At 52.6% G+C, this 12,916-nt stretch overlaps 1 protein-coding gene across 2 annotated transcripts; it reads right to left on the bottom strand.

Moving 5' to 3' along the window:
• Nucleotides 1–1,781: 1,781 nt before the first annotated feature.
• On the bottom strand, nt 1,782–5,784 carry SMIM45 (small integral membrane protein 45). 2 transcript variants are annotated; one of them, XM_069581689.1, is made up of 2 exons: nt 5,510–5,784; nt 1,782–2,971 (listed from the first exon to the last, which is right to left on the bottom strand). In XM_069581689.1, exon 2 carries the CDS (start codon nt 2,955–2,957, stop codon nt 2,751–2,753), a length of 207 nt encoding a protein of 68 aa, XP_069437790.1. In that variant the 5' UTR covers nt 2,958–2,971; nt 5,510–5,784; the 3' UTR covers nt 1,782–2,750. The 2 variants fall into 2 exon arrangements, with proteins under 2 accessions (XP_069437790.1, XP_069437791.1); XM_069581690.1 differs by lacking the exon at nt 5,510–5,784 and adding an exon at nt 3,377–3,480.
• Between the last annotated feature and the right edge of the window lie 7,132 nt (nt 5,785–12,916).

Below are 12,916 nucleotides of genomic sequence, written 5' to 3'. Positions count from 1 at the left end.
GGGCGGTGAGACTCAGAAACAACAGAGCCAGGCCGGGTTGCGACAGGAGAGGTGCCCAGCACTGGTGCCTCTCTTACCTAGCTCTAACCTGGTTCTGCAAGACAGCCCCTGCGATTCCCGGGTTCGCTCCAGGGAGGAGGGTAGCCCCACTCCTCGAGCTGAGAGAAGATAGCTTTTGTCCTGGCTGACTCCTAAGATGGGGCTTGTTTATGAGCAAGCCTGGGCCTGGGATAAGGAGATCCAGTCCAAATCTCAGCCCCTTGCCCTGTGCCCTTGGCAAATCCCTATGAAAATTGAATGGCAGGGATTCCCTGATGGTTCAGTGGTTAAGATTCTGCCTTCCAATGCGGGGAGCATGGGTTCAATCCCTAGTTAGGGAACTAAGATCCCTGGCTGCAGGATCCCAGATCCTGCAGGGTGTAGCCAAAAATTTAAAAGAAAAGACAGAATGCCAGCTGCCTCCATGTGCTCTCCCCCTTTCAAGGAGGGAGGATTTATTTTATCTTTTTAGTTTATATTGGAGTTTAGCCAGTTAACAGTGCTCTGATAGTTTCAGGTGGACAATGAAGGGAGTTGGCCATACATATATTAATGCACAAATCCATTCTCCCCCAAACTCCCCTGCCATCCAGGCTGGCACATAACACTGAGCAGGGCTGCATGTGCTATTCAGTAGGACCTTGTTGGTTATCCATTTTAAACATAGCAGTGTGTACATGTTGAACCAAAATTCCAAAGGAGGGGCTTTTTTAATGGACATATAGTTCTTTTCAGCCTCCTTGCAGCTAGGAGTACCCATGTGACTAAGTATTGGCCAGTGAGGTGTAAAGTGAAGTAAGGGTCCAGCCAGCCACAGTGTCCCTCAAGCCTTCCACCCTCCCTCCACCCTGCTCCTCAGGATGCAGAAGAGCCCCCTGGGGGTGGGGGGCACCAACCGACAACATCCCTTCTGCAAGAGAGGAGCAACTCGGGTCCCTGAACACTGCATGGACCTAGCCACCAGACCAGTCTGGATAACCTCCATAGGAAAGAACCGTGAGAAGGAAAGGACGTTCTATTTGGTATCAGGCTGTGTTGTTTTGCATCTCTGTGCCTGGATTTATATCCTCACTGGTTCTCTACCCCTGGGGATTCCAGTTAGCATTTTTGGTTGTCCTGGGTCAGGGGAGGGCACAGGGCTGCTGGTTTCTAGTGCATGGAGCCCAGAGGTGCTCACCACCCTACCACGCGCAGGACAACCTCCCACAGCTAAGGATGATCTCATCCAAAGAGTCAACAGTGCACCCACTGAGAAACTGCTCTTTCCTTTTGGCGATTCGGTTCCCATCCCCCAAATGGGGGATAGTGAACAATCGTGGGGTTTTTTTGTTTGTTTGTGTTTGTTTCTGGTTGCACCGGGTCTTCATTGCTGGGCACGAGCTTTCTCTAGCTGCCGCGACTGGGGGCTACTCTTTGTTGTGGTTCTTGGGCTCCTCACTGTGGGGGCTTCTCTTGTTTCAGGGCACAGACTCTGGGCACGCGGGCATCAGTAGTTGCAGCACTCAGGCTCAGTAGCTGTGGCTCACAGGCTCTATGGGCTCAGACTTTGTGGTGCATGGACTTAGTTCCTCTATGGCACGTGGGATCTTCCCAGACCAAGGATTGAACTCGTGTACTCTGCATTGGCAGGAGGATTCTTATCCACTGCACCACCAGGGAAGTCCCTGAACTATCATGTTTTTTATGAGGACCCGGTGAGATGATAGACATGACCCTACTTTTAGGAAAGGAGACAGTCCTGCTGAGATAGTCATGGAGTCTTTATTATTGCAATAAATTAAGGTGGAAGCCCCAGAGGAGGGGAGTGAGGCAGGTGGCCAATAGATGTCCAAAAAAAAGGGTGGTGCTCCACATAGGAGGGGGTTCCCAGGTGGGCTTGAGGGGAACAGCACAGAACCAGGAGAGAAGGCAGGGCTCCTGCCAGCAGCCTCAGTCTTGGGAAAGGAGAGAAAGGGGGGAGTCCAGCCAAGGGAGGGGGCGGGAACTGCTGCTGGTGGCCCCCATAATGCCCATGGAACTCACTCCGTCCCCCACTTCCCATCCTGCCTGGGTCCCCCCTCTCCCTCTCACACATACATGCTTCTCCCCCACACCCTGCTGTCTCCAAGGCTGCTCACTCCTCCCAAACTTTCTCTCCCTCTATCACACCCACACACACATACACACACCTCCTTCCTCTATGGTCTTGCCCCTGGCACGCACCATCACACACACTCATCCATGCTAAGTTTGGGTCCAGAGTGTTAGAGCTGGGCTGGCCTAAGCTGACTTCCCTCCAAAGGGGGCCCTTTCCTTGCATCAGCCTTGAAGCCTGGCCCGTGGAGCTGCAGGGTCGAGACCATTGGCTGGAGTGGGGAGCCGAATGTCACCCAGGATCCAGAAGGGATGTGGGAGACCTGGAGGCTCAGGACAGGCAGAGTGCCTGGCTCTGGGTGGAGGGCCAGGAGCGCCGGCAGCACAAAGGCACTGGGGGGGGGGGGGGGGCGGGCAGGACGGTGTCCACAGAGCTGGGGAGGGCAGGTGTGGGGTGAGCCAGCTTAACCTGGAGAGCAAGCCCGGGGCCATCAGCAGCAGCGACATCTCAAGGCACTGCTCAGCCAGGCTGCAGAGCGATCGCCTGGAGGACCAGGGGTGGCCTCCCTCTGCCCCAGGGTCTCCAGGCTGGGTGGCGAGGGAGAGGGCACCCCCCACGGCCACCAGCACAGGGCAGCTCAGACCTCGGGGCCCCCAAAGGCCAGGTTGTCGCGGACCATCAGCGTCTTGCGGAAGTCGCGGTCCACCAGGGGGCGCTGCATGCGCCACTTGTGCGCTTCCTGCAAGCCGGGCTCGAAGTAGTAGATGCAGGCTCCGAAGCCCACCAGGATGAGCACAGAGATGAACAGGTAAACAGGCACGAACCAGTCCAGGAAGTGCGGCATCGCGGCGGCCTTGGCTGCTGAGACACGGTCGGTGAGAACCAGCAGAGGGGCGGTTCGTCCATCCTCCCATCCACCTTCCCTCCCGGAGGAGGCACCCGCGGTCTTCACGGAGCCGGGCGGCCAGAGCATCACCTCGCGGGTGGGGAGACCGACACCCGGAGAGTGGAGGGCAGTGACTCAGCACCCTGGCCCCTGAGCAGGCACACAGCTCCCCACCCAGGGGCCCACCCAGGGGCCCACCGAGCTCCTACTCACCCCCCTACAAGGAAGCCTATAGGGGAGGGCCCAATGTGGCTCAGTCCCTCAACAGAACGTGTGGCCTCAGGCCCGTTGCCTAACCACTCCGGGCCTCAGCATTGCCCCGAGTAGAAGGGGGGACAACTACCAGAGACTTGAGGGGACGGGGTGAGGTGACTGACCTCTCAGAGCTCTCAGTAAAGGACGACTCGGGCGGTCCTCCTCCTAGCCCCCTCTCCCGGCTCTGACTGGGTGTCTGCAGAGGCTGCCACTTGCCAACCCCCTCACAGATGAGTGGGTCCCCAGCCACCCTCACATCCTGGCCAGGTGTCGCCTGGTGAAAGCGTGGTGAACAGCCACCCATCCCCAGGGGACCTCGTTGATATCAACAAGGTCTGCACAGGCTCCCACATTCAGGCCCATGCCCCATGTCATAATTATAAGAGAGTGGACACAGGCAGCAGCCCCCAAAGAAGAGCCTTGATTTCCATGTCCGTAAAAATGGGAAATTATAGGGCTGTTGTGACTGTTGCAAGAGATAATTTATATAAAGTGCTAAGAACCAGTGCCTGACGCTTACTGAGTGCTACATAGCACTTTGTTCTTATTCGCTGAGCCTCGGTTTTCTTACCTGTAAAATGGGCATAGAAGTAGGACCCACTTCTTAAGGTCTCTGTGAATGTTTAACAAGACAATGCCTAAAGTTCCTTTAGCATCATGCTGCCTGGTGCAGAATCAGCACTCGATGAATACTAGCTGATGTTATTTCCAGGGCACCAGAGGTGGGGAGAGCAGGAAACGGAAGCTGGCAGGTTTAAGGTGATTCACAAGTGTTACATGTATCCAGCTCCTTAGAGTGGACCGCCCCTGCTCTCTGCCAACCATGCCAACCTCATCTGCATGCCACACCACCAGAGGGAACCACTTGTCAGTCAGGTGCGTGTGCCTGCTTGTTATCCAGTCTCCATCTCTGTGTGTGCTTTCATTTTCCTGGAATGTCCTTTGTGTTCATGTTCATCTGGCAAACTCCTATCCATACTTCAAAAGCCACACCACAGATTATCTTCTCCAGACATGGGACAAATCAGGACCCATTTAATCCACCTTTGAATGGCTCCTGAGGTGTGAGAAAGGGGTAGGGTGAGGAGCCCCACCTCTGCCTGCCAGGCAGGGAGAACACGGTCAGAATGGAGTCACAGACCTTACAACAGGTCTCTGGGGTAAGTATCATTGTCCACATTTTATAGATGAAGAAACTGGGACTGGAGAAGCCCGCTAACTTGCCCTGAGTTACCCAGCTGAGACGTGATGGAGTTGGACTCCAGTCCCCCAGCGATGTCCTGAGGCTTCATGGGGAAAGACACCTGAACTGAGCGAAATGAGTGAAGGCCCACCTTGTCTTCTAGGGAGGGAAGAATGGCCTCCAGGGCTGCCTGAGAAGCCCCAGGTTCTCAGACCTTGGTCTCCAGACTCCAGCCCTCTTGTCCCTCCACTGCCGGGTGGGTCTCCGAGGAGGGCTGTGACCCCGGGGGGGGAGAGGTGCTGCTCCCCAATCCTGCATCCATCTGGAAGCCCTCCCGTGCCCTCTAGGGTCCCCACTGGCTGCTCTGAACCGCAGTGGCTCAAGGTGCCCTATTCTCTTCACCGAGGAATAAAATGAAGAGTGTGCTAATGGCCCAGAGTCGGCCTAGAGCCTGTTCTCCTAACCATCTGCCTTTCTGGAGAGCCAAAGAGAGGGTTCTGAATTGCTGGTGTGGCCTGGGTTTGGGGGAGGTGGAGAAGGGGATCTACGAGCAGGAAGGCTGGTCCAAACCAGCCTGACTGAGGCCGAGAGGTTCAGGCCCCCTCCCCTGGCCCACCCAGGACCCCAGGCTCCTTTGAGCTTAAACATGAGGATGGGGGACTTGGACAGAGCAGGAGCTGTTTCAGCCGCAGTGCTGTGGGCCCGTGGAGCAGTGGTCTGGGTCTCCCACCCTCTCCAGCCCTGTGAAGAAAATCCCAGGCATTCTGGGGCAACTGAGGACCCCAGACCTCCTCCTGGCTTCTCAGAGGACTGGCTCAGCTGAAGCAAAACCTCCACTGGCCTTCTGTGTGACCTTGGGTCACTCCTCACTCTCTCTGAACTTCAGCGTGTCCCTGCACAATGACGAGGTAGGGATGGGGGTTACCAGATGACCTATAAGGAATTTTCTAGCCCCCATTCCAGCGCAAGTCCCATCCAGGACAGTGCAAGGGTTGCAGACCTCCTTTCCCTGCCTCTCAAGCCGCTGGCACCTCTCCACCTGGCAGCCCAACCCCCGCGCCCGCAGACCCACCTCAAGCCCTGCAGAAGCCTGTTCCGGGGGCTCTGGGCTGAGCACGCCGCCTCAGCCCAAGCAGCTCAGTGTAGGCCTGCGGACTCAGTCGTAGCTGCTGTCCCCAGAGATGCTGCCATCTGCAGCCGCCCTGGGTGTGGGAAGCAGAGAAGGGGCAAGGCCAACGCCCCCCACGGGAGACAGTTTCTCAGGCCCAGGGGCTCTGCCTGGGCTAGGGGGCGGTCCTGGGCTGGGCAGCCTGTACATCTCCCCGCCCATCGGAGACCCTTCCCTCTGCCCCCACCCTCAGGATAGCAGGAGGTGGGACCCGCCTCCGCCAATCAGCAGCCTGGCAGAGCAAGGGCTTTATCCTCCGTTGCCCTGGCAACCAGCCTTTTCTGGATCCCCTGCACTGTGCACGTGGTGCAGAGATGACAGGCAGGGCAGGATAAATTGGGGACGGATGGGAGTCACCCAGCAGGCTGCTGGGCCCCAAGAGGAAACGGCCCCGACCAACATAACTAGGAGATTGGGAGGCTTGTTGTCTGAGGGTACGGAGAGATCGGGTCCCTGGCATGGGGGTGGAACACCAAAGCAATAGCAAATAGAGCCAATGAGGGGACCAAGACTGAGGGTCTGGACACCTTGGTCCAATGTAGCATTTATCATATGCCAGGCACTGCTTCAGTGCTTTGTTTATATTAACTCATTTATTGGTCCTCCAAGGTCACATGGCAAGAAAGTCTCAATGCCAGGGTCAGAGCCCTAGCCTGGGCTGCAGGCTCCCTCGCAGGGGCTGGGTTCTTCCTCACCAGCCCCAGAGCCCCCCGGGCTGGGGTACAGCCTAGGTGGTCATGGCTTTCAGGCACCGAGCCCCCCTGGGCATGCCAGGCCTTGCCCCCACATCACTTCATTTGCTCCTCCAGCTGGGTGGGTGTTAAAGCCCATTTGGGGGATGACACAGTTTCGGCTCAGAGAGGTGCAGCGGCTTACCCTCTCCCTCTCCAAGATCATTCAGCTTCTCAGTGACAGTCGCCAGAGGGGCGGGGAGTGGGAGGGGGTCCCGTGCCCAAGCCTGGGTCCTCCCACCTGTGCTATAGACAGAGGGTGTGCAGAGTTTCATGTGCCCGGTGAGCATTCCATGAACAGCAGTGGTTACTGTCTCAGGGGGAGAGAGCAGCCCTGGAAGCCCAAGGGGCGGGGAAGAGGCTCTGAGGAGCTGTCTCCCTGGGGAGTCCACTCCCAGAAACTGAGGACGGGCAGGTGGGAACGGCCATGGGTAAAGTGGCTTTGGGTCTCTGGGTCCCCCACCCCATTCCACACACAGCCTGCCAGCTCTGAGACCACCTGGGAGTCCTGCAAGGGTCCTCTCCCCTATATCCAAGGGGAGTGAGTTTGAGTTTCCGGAGGGATTTTTTTTTTTTTTAATGATGTTGACATCTTTTCGGACTTCCCTGATACCTCAGTTGGTAAAGAATCCACCTGCGGGGCAGGAGACCCAGTTTCGATTCCTGGGTCGGGAAGATCTGCTGCAGAAGGGATGGGCTACCCATTCCAGCATTCTTGGGCTTCCCTTGTGGCTCAGCTGGTAAAGAATCTACCCACAATGCGGGAGACTTGGGTTCGATCCCTGGGTTGGGAAGATCCCCTGGAGAAGGGAAAGGCTCCCACTCCAGTATTGGAGCCTGGGGAATTCCATGGACTGGATAGTCCACGGGGTCGCAAAGAGTCGGACACGACTGAGTGATTTTCACATCTTTTCAAAGAAAGATTTTTAAATTAATTGTTAGTGTTTATTATTATTATTTTGGCTCTGCTTGGTCTCTGTTGCAGCAAGCAGGAGCTACTCTTCCTTGCTGTGCAGGCTTCTCGTTGCGGTGGCACGTCTTGTTGCGGAACACAGGCTCTAGGCACACAGGTTCAGTACTTGCAGTGCACAGGCTTAATTACTCCACAGCACGTGGAATCTTCCTGGACCAGGGGTCAAACCCATGTCCCCTGCATTGGCTGGCAGATTCTTATCCACTGTACCACCAAGGAAGTTCTCCAGAGGGGTTTTATTAAGATACAAGGTATGAAAGTGTTAGTTGCTCAGTCGTGTCTGACTCTTTGCGACCCAGTGGACTGTAGCCCGCCAGGCCACCTCTGTCCATGGGATTCTCCAGACAAGAATACTGGAGTGGGTTACCGTTTCCTCTCCAGGGGATCTCCCAGGCCCAGGGATTGAACCCAGGTCTCCTGCATTGCAGATTCTTTACCATCTGAGCCAGCAGGGGAGCCCAGCTCAAGCCTGTAAAATATAGTGATGAATTTTTACCTGTGTATACACTTTTGCAATCAGCACCCGGATCACATCTAGGGTGTTTTCCTCATCCCAGACAATTCCCTCCTGCCTCTTGACAGTCAGCACCACCTTCCCACAGACACTCAGTGATCTGACTTCTGTCACCAAAGATCAGCTTTTCATGGACTTGCGCTTCACGTAAATGGGGTCTCACAGTCCAAGCTCTTTTGTGTCTGACTTCTGTTGCTCAGCACAGTGCTCACTCCGTTGATGATGCTGCCTGTATCAGCACCCCACAGCTTGTTTATCTGTTCACCACGGAAGGACGTTTTGGGCATTTCCAATGTTGGACTCTGATGAGAGAAGCTGCCAAAGTGCTGTTCAACATTTCAGAGTGGGAGGGCAGAGAGGAGGTGGCAGAGGATGACAAAAGGGCACAGAGAAACTTTGGAGGTAATGGATATGCTCATTATAAAATGATTGGGATGGTGCCTTCCTGGGTGCATCTTTATGTCAAAACTTATCAAATCATGCACATTAAATATGTGTAGCTTATTATGTGTCAATGACACCTTAATAAATCTGTTTTTTAAAAGTGATCCATGGCCCTTGGATATTGTTTTAGTCATGTGATTCTTTATTCACACAAAAGTTTTTTATAATTTTTATTTATCCATTTATTTTTGGCAGTGCTGGGTCTTGGTAGCTGCACCAGCTTACTCTCTAGTTGTGGTGCGCAAACTTCTTATTGGGGCTTTTCTTGTTGTGGAGCATGGGCTCTAAGACACAGATTTCAATAGTTGTGGGACATGGGCTTAGTGGCTTCGCAGAATGTGGGATCTTCTCGGATCAGGGATCAAACCCTTGTCCGCTGCATTGGCAGGCAGATTCTTTACCACTGAGTCACCAGGGAAATCCCACACAAAAGCTGGTGAGAAGCTCAACATGCAATAGAGATAAAGCCAGAGCTGCTTCTGTTAAATGGTGGAAAAAGGCTGCCCAATCCCACCCACTCAGCTTCCCCCTGTCCCTCACAGTGCCCACCCCCACCGAGGCAGCATCTCCCTAGGGTTCCACAAAAGTCAGTTCCAAACACACTGGCCCAGAGGGTCTCTGATGGCGCTTCCAGTTCTGGGTTCTGATGATATTAATACAAGAATTTCCAGGCCTGGATCTGAGTTTCCTGCCAATCTTTACCCTTCATCACAGGATGGATCTTACACACCACTATTTTCTATTGCACTACCTGGAGGACAAGCATCAACTTGCCTTGATGCCTCAGCCAACAGTCAGCAAAGTGTAATGGGGCTCTCCCCAGGGAGCTTTCACACACCTGCATCTGGGCTCCAGCTGCTTGGCAGGGTGACTCTCGCCCACTGTGCTGCCTTTCATTGCTGTTATCTGCCTGTCCACCCTGAAAACTCCAGACAGCAGGAAGGTCACCTCTGTGCCCGGGTCAGCCCAGCATCAGGCCCAGCCCCGGCAGGCACTCCACACAGGTGGGACCGAATGGGTCTCAGCTCAGCCCCTCCTGGAACATGATGAGCAGAGTCCAAAGTCTTTCCTTGACTCTCTAAGGGCCTCATTCGACAAATATTTATTGAGCAACTACTCTGTAGTTGTAGATACTTCTTATTTATTTTTAAAAGTATTTTTATTATATGAATAAGAAAGGCTTTCCTTCTAAAAATATTTATTGACCTTGGCTGCAGCAGGCCTTAGTTGTGGCACACAGGATTTTCAGTCTTCATTGTGGAGTGCGGGATTGTTAGTTTCAACATGCATACTCTTGGTTTCAGCATGTGGGATCCAGCTCCCTGACCAGGGATCCAACTTGGGCCCCCTGCATTGGGAACATAGAGTCTTAGCCACTGGACCACCAGGAAAGTCCCTACCAAGCACTTTCTAAAGTGCTGGATGTACAAACTGACAAAATCCTTGTCCTTTGTGTTTTATACTTTAGTTGGAGAGACAATGAGCCGGTAACTATATAACAGTTAGGAGAAGCAGTCTGCCATGGGCTTTGAGTCCCTGCAAGTTCTTGCTGGGCAAGCCAAGAGAGCAAGGCCCTGAGAGCTGCCTACCCAGGCCATTTCTCAGGGCTGTGTTTATAACAAGCAACGTTGAGGGATGAGGTAACATCTCCTCCTGGAAAAAGAACAAGCATGCTTATCACTCACTATAAAAGCAGTATGGACTTCTGTGTTCCTCTCTGATGATGCCGTGCGCAAGGTATACAGACAAACACAATGGGTCCTTTGCAGTGCTTGGGGAACATGGGAAAAATGACACAAAAATAAAGTATCAGCGACTGCTTTCTCTGTGAGTAATAATAATGTCCTTTGCCCCTTACCCAGGAGTTCCATGTCTCCTGCAGCACCCATGAAAAGACTTTTGCTAAACCCTAATAAATAGAAACAGTTTATTAGTTTGCAAAATCTCAGATGCTGTACAGTTGTAAGCAATATGTGAAGTGCTTTTGAGAAAACTGAGCAGAAAAGAGAGAGGAATTATGAGAGGGCTCGCTATATATACATAATTTTTTTTCCCTGAGCTGAATAGCACGTGGGATCTTAGATACCCAAGCAGGGATGGAAGCCAGGACCCCTGCATTGGAAGCTCAGAGTCTTAACCACTGGACCATCAGGGAAATCCCAGGGCTTGCTACTTTATTTCCTTATTATTTTCTACTTATTTGTGTCAGGTCTCTGTTGTGCAACACAGGATCTTCACTGAGGCACGAAGAATCTCCAGTCTCAGCACGCGGGCTCTAATTCCCTGACTAGAGATCAAACCCAGGCCCCCCGCTTCGGGAGCCCTGTCTTCATCACTGGACCACCAGGGAAGTCCCACGCTCGCTATTTTAGATGAGATTGTTCAGAAAGCCTCCTCTGATCCAGTGACGCTGGTGCAGATACATGAATAAAGTGAGGAAACAAGCCAAGTGACTATTTGCAAGTGCATTTCAGCCAGAACCGCAGGGGCAAAGGTCCCGGTGAATGAAGTGAAGGTCACTCAGTCCAACTCTTTGCGACCCCATGAACTATACAGTTCAGCTCAGTCGCTCAGTCGTGTCCGACTCTTTGCGACCCCATGAATTGCAGCACGCCAGGCCTCCCTGTCCATCACCAACTCCTGGAGTTCACCCAAACTCATGTCCATCAAGTCAGTGATGCCATCCAGCCATCTCATCCTCTATCATCCCCTTCTCCTCCTGCCCCCAATCCTTCCCAGCATCAGGGTCTTTTCAAATGAGTCAATTCTTCACATGAGGTGGCCAAAGTATTGGAGTTTCAACTTCAACATCAATCCTTCCAATGAATACCCAGGATTGATCTCCTTTAGGATGGACTGGTTGGATCTCCTTGCAGTCCAAGGGACTCTCAAGAGTCTCTTCCAACACCACAGTTCAAAAGCATCAATTCTTCGGCGCTCAGCTTTCTTCACAGTCCAACTCTCACATCCATACCTGACCACTGGAAAAACCATAGCCTTGACTAGATTATACAGGAGTGGGTAGCCTTTCCCTTCTTCAGGGGATCTTCCCAACCCAAGGATAGAACCCAGGTCTTCTGCATTGCAGGTGGATTTTTTACTAGTTGAGCCACAAGGAAAGCCCCTGGGAGCAGGTGTTAAAGAGAGAAAGACAGAAAATGAGGCTGGGGAGTCCGTCAAGGGCCAGAACACACAGAGCCTCAAAGGTCATGTAAGGCGTTTGCAATGTACTCTGAGTGAGAGGGGGACTACCAGTGGGTTTTGACCAGAAAAGTGGCCTGCTCTGATTTCTTATTCAAAAGGAAGACTCTGATTGCTGTATGAGACTAGCCAGTAGCCCTGGAGATCAGTGTGGACACAGGGAGCCTGTGAGAAGTCTATTACAGTAGACGCAATGAGAGATACCAGCATCTTCTCCTGACTGGGGGGTGCAAGTGGTGAGAAATGGTCAGCTTCTGGATGCATTTTAAGAACAGAACCAGAAATTGGCTGTGAGGTGCAGAGAAAAGGAGCCAAGAATGACCCAAGATTTTGTTCTGAGCAGCTACAAGGAATGAGTCAACTGAGCTGGAAGAGACAAATTTACCATATTAAAAAAGAGAGACATCACTTGTCAGGAAAGGTTCCATATAGTCAAAGTTATGGTTTTTCCGGTAGTCATGTATGGATATGAGAGTTGGAACCATAAAAAAGGCTGAGTGCCAAAGAACCAATGCTTTTGACCATGGTGTTGGAGACGACTCTTGAGAGTCCCTTGGACAGTAAGGAGATCAAACCTGTCAATCCTAAAGGAAATCAACCATGAATATTTATTGGAAAGACTGACGTTGAAACTGAAGCTCCAATACTTTGGCCACCTGATGTGAAGAGCTGCCTCATAGGAAAAGACTCTGACGCTGGGAAAGATTGAGGGCAAGAGGAGAAGGAGGCAGCAGAGGATGAGATGGTTGGATGGCATCACCAACTCAATGGACATGAGTTTGAGCAAGCTCTAAGAGACTGTGAAGGACAGGGAAGCCTGGCATGCTGCAGTCCATGGGGTCGCAAAGAGTTAAAAATGATTTAGTGACTAAACAGTCCTGAATATTCATTGGAAGGGCTGATGCTGAAGCTGAAACTCTAATACTTTGGCCATCTGATGCGAAGAACTGACTCATCTGAAAAGACCCTGATGCTGGGAAAGATTGAAGGTGGGAGAAAAAGGGGACGACAGAGAATGAGATGGTTGGATGGCATCACACAATGGATATGACTTTGAGTAAACTCCAGGAGTTAGTGATGGACAGGGAGGCCTCGCGTGCTGCAGTCCATGGGGTCACAAGGAGTTGGACACGACTGAGCGACTGAACTGAACTGACTGAGAGACTGAACAAGAGCACCTGGAATGACCATGAGTGAAGGAAAAATGAATAAACACATCACTGAATACAGTCTTTCTCCCAGGAGTGAAATAAAAGTCCTGTCTCGCAGGCAGCACCTTTGGTGCCTAGGGGCAGCCGTGGAAAACTTCCCCTGAGAAAGGACCTACTGTCTAGCACATGGAACTCAGCTCAATGTTATATGACAGCCTGGAGGGGAGCAGGGTTTGGGGGGGGGGGGCGGAACGGATACATGTGTTTCTATGGCTGAGTCCCTTCTCTGTTCACTTG

Source organism: Ovis canadensis, chromosome 3 (genome assembly GCF_042477335.2).
Source record: "Ovis canadensis isolate MfBH-ARS-UI-01 breed Bighorn chromosome 3, ARS-UI_OviCan_v2, whole genome shotgun sequence".
NCBI lineage: Eukaryota > Metazoa > Chordata > Mammalia > Artiodactyla > Bovidae > Ovis > Ovis canadensis.
The sequence above is the reverse complement of the archived record's forward strand: the minus strand, read 5'-3'. Positions and strand labels throughout refer to the sequence as shown.